The sequence below is a fragment of the Pogoniulus pusillus genome, chromosome 14, assembly GCF_015220805.1.
Source record: "Pogoniulus pusillus isolate bPogPus1 chromosome 14, bPogPus1.pri, whole genome shotgun sequence".
Classification (NCBI taxonomy): domain Eukaryota; kingdom Metazoa; phylum Chordata; class Aves; order Piciformes; family Lybiidae; genus Pogoniulus; species Pogoniulus pusillus.
The window spans coordinates 22,919,351-22,932,670 of NC_087277.1; the positions used below are offsets into that span (position 1 = coordinate 22,919,351).

The 13,320-nt window shown below is 36.8% G+C and overlaps 1 protein-coding gene across 13 annotated transcripts in view; it reads right to left on the reverse strand.

The window, feature by feature from the left end:
* Positions 1 to 13,320, reverse strand: part of RALYL (RALY RNA binding protein like) — a 392,319-nt gene that overhangs the window by 99,808 nt on the left and 279,191 nt on the right. Inside the window, exon 2 of one of the 13 annotated variants that reach the window (XM_064154590.1) lies at positions 6,917 to 6,987. The exons of the other annotated variants lie outside the window; for them this stretch is intronic. Coding sequence (XP_064010660.1) covers positions 6,917 to 6,953 — 37 coding nt within the window. The 5' untranslated portion in view covers positions 6,954 to 6,987. The remainder of the gene's footprint in view (positions 1 to 6,916; positions 6,988 to 13,320) is intronic. 13 annotated transcript variants of the gene reach the window in all.

Below are 13,320 nucleotides of genomic sequence, written 5' to 3' on the forward strand. Positions count from 1 at the left end.
AGCAAAAAGTCTAAAGTCAGGACTTGCACTGCTTTCATACGCAGCAATGCAAGTCTTTTTGTAAAAAAAGGGTTGCTATTTTATATGAAAATAAGCAACAGCAGATTTTCCTTTAAGAGAAAAGATCCTCTGTTCTGAAGCTCTACAAGATCTTTTCTTTTTTCTTTCTGAGTAGATGGATAGATGGCATTGCTACAGAGACTTTTATAGAGGAATGCTAGAGATTTCCAGAAATGTTTAAGTTTTAAAGGTTATATGGCAATACCATTCTCTTCAGCTTGCATATGCATAGTAAGGCTTGAATAGATACTTTCTAATCAGATTCATAGTACATAGAGACTTTTTTAACTAGATGAGCAATCTGGATTCAAACCCCAACCAAAAGAGCAAATACTTTCAGTAAATTATCTCCACAACTGATTATACTCAGTATATGTGTTTCTTCACTTAGCCTGAAGTCACATAGCTTCAAGTTCTCACTACTGGATTTCTGTTTGGTCAATTTAAGAACCTGAATTCTCTTTCTATTTAGATTGCTTCAGACTGTGACTATTGTCAACCTGTTGGTTGTTACTTCAATACACCTCACTTTTAAGAACAGCAATGGGTTTTCCCTGATCTCAGGTCAATACCAGAGTGCACTCCTAGAACCTGTGGATTTTGATTCCTTGTAGAAGACTAACCAACAAATATTGTAAGTGCTGTTTCAACAGTACATGCTGCTCCTTCATAGTAGTATTTGCTGCCAGCCTGAGCAGGCTTGAGAACTGTGTGCATGTTCAGTTCTGGGCTCCTTGATTCAAGTAAGATATTGAGATACCAGAACATGTCCAGAGAAGGGTGATGAAGCTGGTGAGAGGCCTGGAACATAGCCCTGTGAGAAGAGGTTGGGGGAGCTGGGGGTGTGCAGCCTGGAGAAGAGGAGGCTCAGGGGAGACCTCAGTGCTGTCTACAACTATCTGAAGGGAAGCTGTAGCCAAGTGGGGTTGGTCTCTTCTCCCAGGCAACCAGCAACAAAACAAAGGGACACAATCTCCAGTTGTGCCAGGGGAGGTATAGGTTAGATGTTAGGAGGAAGTTCCTTACAGAAAGAGTGATTGGCATTGCAATGGGCTGCCCAGGTTGCTGGTGGAGTCGCCATCCCTGGAGATGTTAAAGAAAAGACTGGATGAGGCATTTAGTGCCATGGTCTAGTTGACTGGATAGGGCTGGGTGCTAGGTTGGACTGGATGATCTTGGAGGTCTCTTCCAACCTGGTTGATTCTATGAAAATCAGTAATACATTTGTATTTCTGATACCTTCTTGGCATTTAATAACTTCTCACGTGCAAACTTCCAACAGTGTGTTACTTTCATTTGTTAATTCTCCTAATACAAATCAAATCACATAATCCAAATGACATTATTATATTAGCATATGTTCACTTATTTATAGTAATTCCCTTTGTATGATCCTTAGCAATAGCCGATGTATTTTTCATGGGATCATCCTAGCGTTCTGATTATTCTTTTCATTGAATTGTGCATTGCCCACTATTCTACTAACTTATACAGAGTAAAGAAACCTCTCCCAACATTAAAATGGTAACTTTTTTTAATGAAGCCAAAGCTTTTAAGGGTTTTTGCTGCCCTGAGTTTCTCCTCCAGAAAATGGAAATGACTGACTGTATTTCTTTGTTAGGTTCTGCACTTGCATTTCAGATGTCCTGAATGTCTACTTGCACTGTTTATTCCTTGCAATCTATCTTGAAAAGGTGAGAGAAAGGTCTCACTTCCTCAAACTTTAATCCTCACTTTTAGTATTTTCTCCCAACATTTACTGAATAGGGACAGAATTTCTACTTTTCACTGAGCAATAAAGAACATCATGAAAGTTGTGTATGTAGGCTTTGGCCAGATTATTAATCTTTCAATCTTCTCAGTTCACAATGAATTCACTTCAAAGCTATGAGAAGAGCACTTCTATCCCTGAAGCTCTTGACTTGATGAGTAGCAGTTTTCTTAATTATTTTTTCTTGGATAAAGATGCTATCCATATGATGTAAATATTCAGACATTTGTACTCCTGCAGCTCATGAGGGTCTTGCTCATCCCTAACATACTTACTTACACTGTAGTCTATTTCCTCAAAAAGGTATGCAGCACTAAGAATATCCTGGGGCTATTTTAGAATAGCTTTACACAAAGAAAGCTCTATCTGTAACATGTTAAAGAGCTATTCCCTTGTTGTCTGTGTCTCTGATGTCTTAGAGAAAGAGGCAGAGTTTTCTTATATGTATCTGGGTCAGTAACTACACTTGTTTTCCCCAATGAGATTTGTTTTTCCAGTCACTTTAACTCCTAGAATACACTATATTAAAGCCTGTTATTCTCTTTGAGCAGCAGCAGCCTCAGTATTGGTGGCTGTTCTGTTCCCTAAGAGGCAAAACCAAGATTGAAGTAATCATGGGCTGATCAAACTGTATTATAACAAGACTCAACAGATGCTAATTCTATATGTTAAGGCTGAAGGTGATTATGCTATCTGTAAAAGTGAACAAATAAGATGAGAAGAGCAAATCCTTGATGAACAGATGGCAAGTGGGACCTTATCAATAAAAGATAATATAGCAGGCAATTCAATCGAACAAAGAATCTTAATAGGACAAAATGCTCTTTCAGACTGGAATTTCATGTAATTCCTCTCCAGATGTTATCAGTATACATGAAGTTCTTTCTCCAGGAGGACACATACTTGAATAACACACACTGAATGGCACCTATGGACAACTCATCTCAAAATACAGCACTAAAGCCAGAAATACTATGGCCTTCTGTAGCAGCCACATGTGTTCTACATTGCAGCAGCTACCTGCGTAACTTGTGAAAATCATTTGGTTTTACTTTTATTATCACTTTCATAGTGCACGTGCTACTTTCTACAGCATTCTGCATGCAAGGAAACCTATAACTGGACAATCAAAACTGGGGACTGAGGCTAAAGAATCATAATCCATTTGACAGCAACAAGCAATGTTGTGACGTATCTTCTGTAAGGAGAGAGAAATCACCTGAATAAAAGGAAATAGAATCATAGATTTATCCTCTCCCAATACTCTTTTAAAAAAACCCTACGCAGCAAAACCCAGAAGTATAAATAATCATAATTTGTTTTTTAAAGAAGCAGAATCTTCACAAGATCTCAAAATTTAAAAAGAAAAAATAAATACTGCATGTCAGCATGAAAATTAGCAATGACAATTTCAGCTAGGCAAATTGTATTATGCAGTGGGAGCATATTTTACATGGAGCTGGTAGCCAAGACATGGCAGAAATCATTAATGCATTAGGAGCACAATTGCAAGGCTTTTTGATCTTGACAGGAGTCTTCACATTGTTGTGAACAAGTCTGGGATTGATGCCTTGGAATTAACTCCTTGGAGGGAGATAGGATCTGTAGCTACACTTATGATAACCATTGACTTTATCATTGGTTCCTTATACTCAAAAGTATCTGCTTTCTGCCTCAACTGCCACTGTGCTTCTATTGTTATTGCTGACCTGCATAAAATAATTCTATGGAGTACTGAAAATGTGAAGTTGAAGAAAGCAAAAGATTAGTCCTATGATTCCTCTTAGTTTTGTTCCATCTTTGGCTTCACTTTCCAACCTCCAGTCCAGACATTTCTTCTGAGCCAAATTTACAGTCTTAGAGTGAAGCCCTCATTACGGATTATCTTTTCATTCTGTTCACACGCGGCCCTCCACAATATGATACTGACTTAAGATGTGAAGCTATACTAACCATGAATAAATAATAACGAGATTTTCTTAAAAACTGGTTTATAAGCATGTATTTTTTCATATGTTATTGTTTTCAGTAGTAATAACCTGCGTTAACTCCTATAACGGAGAAGTCTACAAGAAAGACCTCTGTGAAAAATGGATGCTGCCTACTTGCTTCAAAGCATCTCCAGAAGACATGAATGACTGCCTCCCCATGGAGGAGACCCACATGTGCACTGAAGCCTACTACAAGGCTTGCACCGAAACCTACTACAAGGCTTATCCTGATCATCCTCTTCAGCAACTGCAACCCCAAAGCAGGTCAGTTTAACATTCAAATCTTTTATTTCTGACAAGCTTTACCACATACATTTACCAGCTTTTCAATGTTTACAAGATGGCATTTGTTAAGATGCTTTCCCCTCCCTCAGTCATTAGGTTTGTGCAATGAAATGAGAATCCAGCATATTACGTAGAGAACATCCAGACCTAAGGACAAAATATACTGTGAGTCTGAGTGTGCAGACAAATATATGTGTGGAGATTCTGTTTTGAGGTAGATACACACAAACAGTCCTACAGAAACAGCCTTACTCTGAATTTTGTTTCTTTAGAGATGCAAGTTTTACTATTTCCTGTGATATCTAGTATTAATACCCACTAGTTACAACCACGTATGGAATAAATAACATAGGCTAACTCCTTAATACGAATATCACTGGCTAGAATACTACTAATAATAAAAAGCTGCAATGATAGGGTAAAATTAAGAGTAGTTTTGAATTTAGAAGACATATATGATGCTGCAGCTGCAAAAAAAAAAAAAAAAAAAAGAACCTTTTAATAGAGATGGGTAACTATACATTTGTTTTTTAGAATCTACTCTAGCACCAGTTTTGTACCCAAGAGAGAAACTGGAAATGGGGATTTTTTATATTTTATGTTAGGAAAAGGTCATCATGCATCTGTTCTTAATATTCTTCTTTCTAATCAGATGGGCTTTTAATTTAGGTACAAAAATACCTTTTAAACATTAAAGAAACAGGTTAGGAAAGGAATGTTTAAAATACAGTTTAGAGTCTACAAAGCCTAGAAGCAAAACTCCAGTGAATAAGAAATAGCCACAAAGATCACTTCAGTTTCATTGCCAAATGTTCATGTCTTTTACTGAGAGGTAGTGAAGAGATATAAACCTTCAAGTTCACACTACATATACTGGAAATTATATACTAAATATTTTTTATTGAGGGCCACCAAAAATGCATTCCATGTTGAAACAGATCATGTGTTAAGTGTAAAGGATAGAAAATGTAGTACTTGTCTACTATTTAACATGGCTGTTACCATTATCCCTCAAATTTCAGAATAACAACTGCTTAGATGAGATCTATGCTTCAAAAAGCCTTTGACTGATACCATTAGGAGTAATAGCAAAAATAACTCAAAGGGTTCCATTTGTCTCTAACATTTTTGCAGTTGCCACTATCTAACATGTATCAATGAAGCTTCCATGCATATACTATTGATATCTAATATAGCAGAAATAAATTGATTGAGATATTTTATTGGCTGAAATCTTAAAATTAGAAGTAGTTTCAAAAATGAAATAAAAAAATGCCCTCCTCACAATTACATGAGCCACCTTATACCTGCAAATTTGGTTCTAATTATCTTTCATTCTCTTTTCTTTCTTTTCCTCTTGGCAAGATTATCCTTGGGGTCAGCAGGGATAGAGGGGAAAGGGGGAAAAGGCAAATTCTCTTCATAAAACCATCTTCAAAGCATCTTGTGCAGTTTTCATGAATGGTTATATGGCTACAACAAAAACTCTATCAACTTTGCTACCCAGTCATTAATTTCTTATTGCACACCATAACCAGGCTAGAAGAGGAGAGAATGCAAGAATGCAGCTCGCTATAGAAAGAGCTTCCCGTTTACATAACAATGGTGAGAATAATTAGTATGTTAAAATGAACTGGATTAATTAAAATCTGCCTGCATAGAAATAATTTTCTTTCACTACTGTGATGGGAACAAAATTTATGATAATTTCTTTTATTGAATGTGAAGCAGATAATTGATTTCTGTTGCAGGGATTTTAGCAGAGATCTGTCCCTCTAACTTTCTATAGGCAGCACATCCATTTGTTTTGGGCAAGAAAAACTGAAGGAGACCTGTACAGATGAAGCTTTAAGTACCATAAACTGAGGTCAGTGATACAGCTTCATACATGCTTTCAACTCTGAATAGTAACAATGCTCCTGTCCAAATAAAGTCCAAACCTACCTTCTTTTCAATCAATATCCCTCCCCTCCTACTCTCCCTGAAAGCACACAGCTGCTACATGCAATTTCTTTTTTCTCAGCCTCAGACATGCTCTCCATTTTTAACTTGGCCTCTTGTTGGATTTCCATCACCTGACTCACAGCATTTCATATTTACTTGCCTCAGTCATCCTTTCGTAATGTTCTGGAGGAGACAATATTGTTGCCTAAATTTCCCTGGCTGATGCCTTAACAATTTAACAAGTCAAACAGGTGCCCGACTGGAAACTCAGGCATTTACAAGTCAGTGAATTTTCAGGGCTAGAGTGCTTAAATACACAAGAGACACATGCATAATTTCCTCCCTCCCACCCCCTATTTCTGTCTCTGTAGTTTAAAAAAAAACAAACCTGGTTAATTATTATGAAAGTTGTGTTGAAGGAAAATAAAATAACTGCCCTTAAAGTTCTGATATTGCAGGCTTCCTAAAATGAACCACAGAAAAAACTCCATCAAGTGCAAGCATGCCAACCTTGTAAAGTCAAAGGCTACAGCTAGCTGGTCGTTAACCCCTACATAAAGGATGCTGTTCTAAACCAAACTTATATTTGATTTCTATTTCTTTGTTGATATTCTAAAGCAACCACTTAGTGAAGGTTTCCATGGCAACTAGGGAGGGTTGGTTGTTTTTCTTTTTTTTAAATTTTAGAGCTCTTTCATGCACTTAACATAGAGATACAGTGAGATAATTGGCTGGGAATACTGTGTCTGCTTTCCTGCTATTATTTAACAGGAGCAGGGTAAAGTACAGAATGGTTTTCAATGAAACTGGAGACTTATTTTCCCTCCTCTGTAGGAACATTTAAAAAACTTCACAATTTACTTACATCTTTGGTTTCTGCGTTTGCTCTTGTACATAGTCATTCTGAAGAAATTCCGCTTTCTAAGAAGTAATTGCCTTGAACACAGACAAAAGAGATGAGATTGTGCTTCTGCTTTGCAGTGAGACAGTTGCTCACTGACAGAAGGTAACCAGCAGTCTCTCAGAGCAAGGCAGGGTAATACCATTCTCCTAAAATCCAGGGGAGATGCTGGCTCTAACTATTTTCTCTGTCACAAAGCTCAGAGACAAAAGATACTTATTTTGATTTTTTTCTTATCAAATGTGTTTGATAGCAGCTAATAAAATCCAGAAAGCACATAGAATCATGTAGTCAAACAAAGTGAGGTAATGTACTATGTCAGACACCAAAATTCCTTGAAAAAGCCCTCATATAATAAATATTGCATTAAGGATCTCATAAACTAATAAAAAATAACTCTATATTGAGAGGTCTTAGGAATTACACATATGAGGACCTGAAAATGGTTTGTGCTACTTTTTTCAAGCAAAATTACTAATTAAAAAAATAATAAATCAACATATGTTGACCAGTGAAATTCTGACTGTAGTTCTGAGCTCGTGGACAGGTTACTTAGGAAATAACATCTAAAATGCATTTTTTGGGTTCATGCTTATGTTTACTTCTTTCAACAATTTCACCTCAGGAAAGTGACTTAAGTGATACTCTGCTGATTGTGCGTTTTTGTAACTACGACATTGCCTGCTGGTTTGTTGAACCACAGAGTCAAGGGGGGGAAAAAGGAGGCAGCATTTCAGAAAACCCAGACATCTCAATAAAAGCAGCAGGGCAAAAGAGGGGAAACTTGCCATGTTTGGGAGATGACAGTTATGACAACACTGAAGAAAGAAGATGCCAGTGGCAGCTACGGAGCTCAAAAGAGGTGGATATTCCAGAAATATACAGTAAATATAGTGTCTGAATTGCCTTGAGAACTACTACCATTAGTCTTGTTGCTTTTTAAAATGCAGAGATTAACAACAGCTCCCTGAACTCCTCAAATATATCTAAAGCTAAGACCATTGGCTTACACTTGAAAAAAAATGTCAGCTGCCCCTGGATCATTCCTCATTCAGAAAGTAAAATACTCCTTTTCAAAGACAGGAACAATGTGCAGTATCCATCTAAAACCACTGACCTGCAATTACTTTCTTAATTTAAAAGTACATAAATAAAAAGGAATGTCTCTCTCAAATTGCCTAACCTAAAATTATATTTTTACCATCTTTATTTTCTTTTTGGATTTTAATGTTATATGTCCAGTACACGCAGAGCATAGTTTAATTCTCTTTTCAGGCATTCAGTATTCACATGTCCTGACACTGGCACAGCCCTGGCTACCTAAGCAAGATCTTTATGTTGGCTCTACTTCTCCACTCTGTCTCTCTCTGTCAAAATCTGACCACATATCTTTTCATTTGCTTTGTATTTGTATGAGGATAAAGTGTAGCCTGAAGAAAGTGAACATAATGGGTAATTTTTTCTTTATTTATTATTTCAACTATAGTTATCTCAAAATGCTACAGCTGAAGTAACACCATCTCTATTGTGAAGGTTGGCAGAAAGAAGGGAAATTGCAAAGCATATCAACAGTGACAGGAAGAAAAATCTAAGTCATTGATAAACATAGCAGCAGACAAAATGCCTGTACAGTATAGAAAGATCCTGCATTACATATACTCAGACAGCACTTCACTGTTTATATCCATAGAAGACGGTATTTCTGCAACAATTTATATGCCTTGAGGGTAATTCCACAGTTTTCCTGTTGTTGGTTTTTTTTTTCCCTCTGAGTTAATTTCCATTTGAATCAGGTCTATGATCTGACTCAGGCTCCAGAGATCTGTGGTCTGTCTTTAGATTTGCTGCTTGAGATAGCAATCTTTCTTTACTCCTTTAGTACTTCTACATGAAGGCTCTCATCCATATTATTCTGTTCAAATTTTCCTTTTCACATTGATGTGGTAAGATGTCTTCAATCTTTTTCCACAGCCTAGATTAAATTTTAACCACAGAATTCACTGATTCTATGAATCTTAAATATCTATCATGCCTTTTCCTTATAATTAATGGCTTTTTTTTTTGGTTAATTTTTGTCATGTCTTTAACCTAGACATACATTACTAGCTCTCCTCACTATATTATACAGAGCATGTGCAATGACATGCATTTTTCTATTGTTCTTTTGTGTACTTTTTATTACAACATGTATTTGTATGCAAATATCCTGGTAATGATATAATATAAAAATGTAAACTGAATGCAAATTTCATGGGATACAAATTATTTCAAATCAATGACTCCTAAAACACAGTCATTATTGCTCTTTCAGTGTGCTAATTGCAACTCTGATGGCTTCTCTACAGTGGAATAGAATCATAGATGGTCTGGGTTAGAAGGGACCTCTGAGTGTCATCTAGTCCAACACTCTGCAGTCAGCAGGGGCATCCTCAAATAGATCAGGCTGCCCAAAGCCTTGTTGATCCTCACCTTGTACATGAGGCAATCTGTTCTGGTGTTCCACCACTCTCGTAGTAAAGAACATGTTCCTAACATGTAATCTAAATCTGCTCTTCTCTAGTTTGAAGTCATTCCTCCTTGTCCTAACAGTATAGGCCTTTGTTAACAGTCTCTCTCCAGCCTTCTTGTAGGCCACCTTACTGGTTTAGGTATATATTTGTAGGTGTTTCTTTTACAGCTGCCTCAGATGTATCAGATGTATACATTTACTAAAAACAGTATAAATACACTCTGGTGAATCATCCTATGCCTGTTCATAAAAAAAACCACAAACTTAAATGTGCTGGCTAGCTCTGGGTGGGTACAGCAGCCTCCTGATTCTCCATGTTACTGTTATCTGCTAAAACAGTTTAAAATTCACTTGAAAAGTCACTGTCTTGCTTACAGCTGCTTAAGTGCAGCAAGTTTAGTGAAGTGGGAAAAAACGAATGGAACCCATCAGCAATAAAAATCACCCAGTCACATTCATCTTACTGTCTTTTTTATAAAGGCACTTCTTAAATGATTACAAAAGTTTGAATATTTTTAGTGGAGTCTATTGGAATGACGTTTACCAGTTCATTGTTTCTGGTGCTAAAAGAATTAATCATGTCCACATCTGCATACTCCACATCGCCTCTCAACTTTCTCTCCTCACCACTCTACATGTTCCAATAAGCAGTCTTTCTTTGAACACTGCAATAAATGTCTCAAACTTTTTCCTAAGTGTAGGAGAAGAAAAAATACAGCTATTTTACAAGTATAACTGCTGACTTGAATGTCACATATTACTCATCAATAAACACTTTGCCTGGGCTCTATCTTCAATTTTATTTTTAATGAGCAGATCTTAGACTAAAAAGGAAGGTGGAGGAGGATTAAAGTATGTTCTGTCTCTCAGTGTTTAATTCAATGCACTCAAAGAGCCTTCCTGAATAATATCCTTTTATAGCTTCCACTATGGTTGTTCTTTATGATGTCTGCTATGAAAATATTATCTCTGACACTATGACTTTTCCCCCTGAAATTATATGTGTAGAGATAAACATTTAACTTCAATTAATAAATAATCTTTGATACAATTACTGATCTATTAAAATTACGTACTTGATGTGTAGCTTTTACTGGTAAACATTTGGACAATTATCTGTCAACAACGGTTTTTAATATGGTGTAATACTAGATAAATAGAATTTGTTTTACCAAAAAATGCTATTTAGCTCTTAAGGCAGTTTTATGATTACATATCCTCTTTATGATGTAATGAGGACAGAGGTTAAAATATTGACCAAACCATATTCCAGACTAACACTGATACAACACTGAACAAGCTGTGGTAAGCAGAATAAGAAAAGCTAAATTTGTACTTCCTGTGTTTAAGAATCAAAGAGTTCCATGAATGCTTGTCAGAAGAGCACAAATCTGGCTAGCATTCCTGAAGAAAATGAGAAATAAAGACTGATGGGAGTTCCAGAGAGGCAAAAATTATTAAAAGCTTATCTGTAGACTAAAGGATTAATTTCATCTCCCTAAACATCCATGTCTAGCACTACTTAGATAATTTATGGTGTCTGAGGCATCCACAAAGTGCCAGAAAAATATGGCACAGGACCTGTGAGAAATGTACAACCTTCTGGAGCATTCTGATGAAGCAGGCCATCTTAAATGCTTCTAGGCAAATATTTTGGCAATTGAACTCGGCCCAAAGAGTTCATATTCTAAGCTCTGTCTGACAACTGTTACTATTCTCTGTGGTGTTTTGTTGTTGTTGTTTGTTTGGGTTTCTTTGTTGTTTTTAAATATTTATGGTCACTACTTCAAAGTGCTCTCAACCCAAACTCTCAGGTCTCAGTCCTGCAAGAGTGTTTGTTAGTACACAGTCCACAGCTGACTGTGTGAATTAAAGATCTGTGTGGATAAAAGAGAAGTCATGTGGCACAATACTTTCAAACCAGCAGTACTTTCCCTTACTAAAGCCAAGAGGCCTGTCAAGATGTTTTAACAGTTCTCCTTTACTTCAGCTAATTTTAGTCTGCCCAATTGTTCATATCCAGAAGAATGTACAGTTTGAAAGATTTCATTAAAACCTCAAGTGTTCATCAAATCTACATTACCATGAAATGTCTTACATTCACAGGATTCCCATCATCTAGCAATTTAGGAAACAAACAACCAACAAAAACTCACAAAACCAAGAAACACACAGAAGAAAGGTTTCCCTGGAGCTGTTTGATTTTTAAGAAAACTATTTGGCTATTATTTTTCTCTATTATCTTCTACATTTCTGACTTTTTTACTTTTCTTCGGCATTATCAGACAGTAACAACACTTCACCACAAAAGATTCTTTTTCGGATAGCAGGAAAGAGCTCCCCAACTACTGGTCATTTTTTCACCATCATCAATTTTCTCTTTATAAATGAAGTTCCTTCACAAGAATATAATTTGTCTCACTGTTATATTAGCATTTATCTTCAGTCTTTAAGGACTTCACTGTCAAGCTTCCCTCATTAGACTGAGCTCTTTTTATCATCATGTATCACTTCCATGTAGCAATATGATTATAAAAGTATGGAATAAAGCCAGCCACCTTATTCCTCAAGTAGGAGCCCATACTGGCTCCTCTTCCTGTCCCTTGCCCCATTCACAGCACATTCTCATTCCTCCACCAAGTGCATTTGAGCATTTTTCTATGACTAACAATTTCCTACGATTGTAAGGTTGGAATCAACACCTGTATGTTTGAAAGTAGAATCTCTATCTATTAGTAAAGACAGGAACTTCCAAGAATGACAAAATATTGGGAAAAATACAATCAGCTGTGTAGAGGTACTGCAGAATAGTTCTTAAATACATGAAAGATTGACTCAGAACTAAAAAAAAAGAAAGGAAGAGTTAGTGAAGAAGATGTAGCCTCTGTAAGTTAGAAGAGTCTTGGACATACATTACAGAAATAGAGATTTAAATCAGTTGTTGGGAAGATAACTTGTTATTGATGAAGGTAGCTATATGTTACTTAAGAAGAGCTAAAGGATGTCAGAACAGGCTAAATACCTCTGAGAAACCTACTTAGGAGATGGATATGGTAGTTATCACAGAACCATTGAATCATACAATCAGTCAGGATTGGAAGGGACCACAAGGATTATCTAGTTCCAACTCCCCTGTCATGGACAGGGACGCCCTACCCCAGATCAGTTCCTTGTGACTTGCTACTGCTGGGTTAACAGCTGTAATTGACGATCTTGAAGTATCTTCCAATCAAAACAATTCCATGCTTCTATAGCAAGATGATATCTTGTAGTTTCTTCCAAGCTGTACTTACGATCCCATATGCCCAGACAAAATAGCAATTGTTATAAGATTCAGCTCTAGCCAATATTTGGCCTGTCAGTCCTTCAGCCTACTTATTACTCAGCATTTCAAGAAGGAGGACACTAGCCCAACATGGGAGAGGCTTGATCCTAATGAGAGTGAAACCTATAATGTCCTGATCATGGAAGACCAACCTCTGCTCTTGACAGTGGAACGTCTTCTCCAATTGGGAATGAGTGAGATCACCTATGGTTGAACCCTGCTCTGAATCTTTCCATGTATAGACACTGGTCTGCAAACTCAGGCAACTGCAGATATAGACAATGAACATTCTTGAGAATTGTGCTGTGTCCTCAATTACATTTGGATAACTTGCACAAGATTCAGAAGACCTACAAAATAAGGATATGTTGGAAGCTGGAACCTTTCACTAAGCAATTCGGAATGGTGGTTTTACACAAACAGTTACTCCACATCTTTCTCCTCAGTCCCAAAGATTGACAGAGGTTCTAGAAAGGTTTGATACTTTCCCAGCTTAAAGCCTGTCATTATTCATATTCTTATGCAATTCTGAAG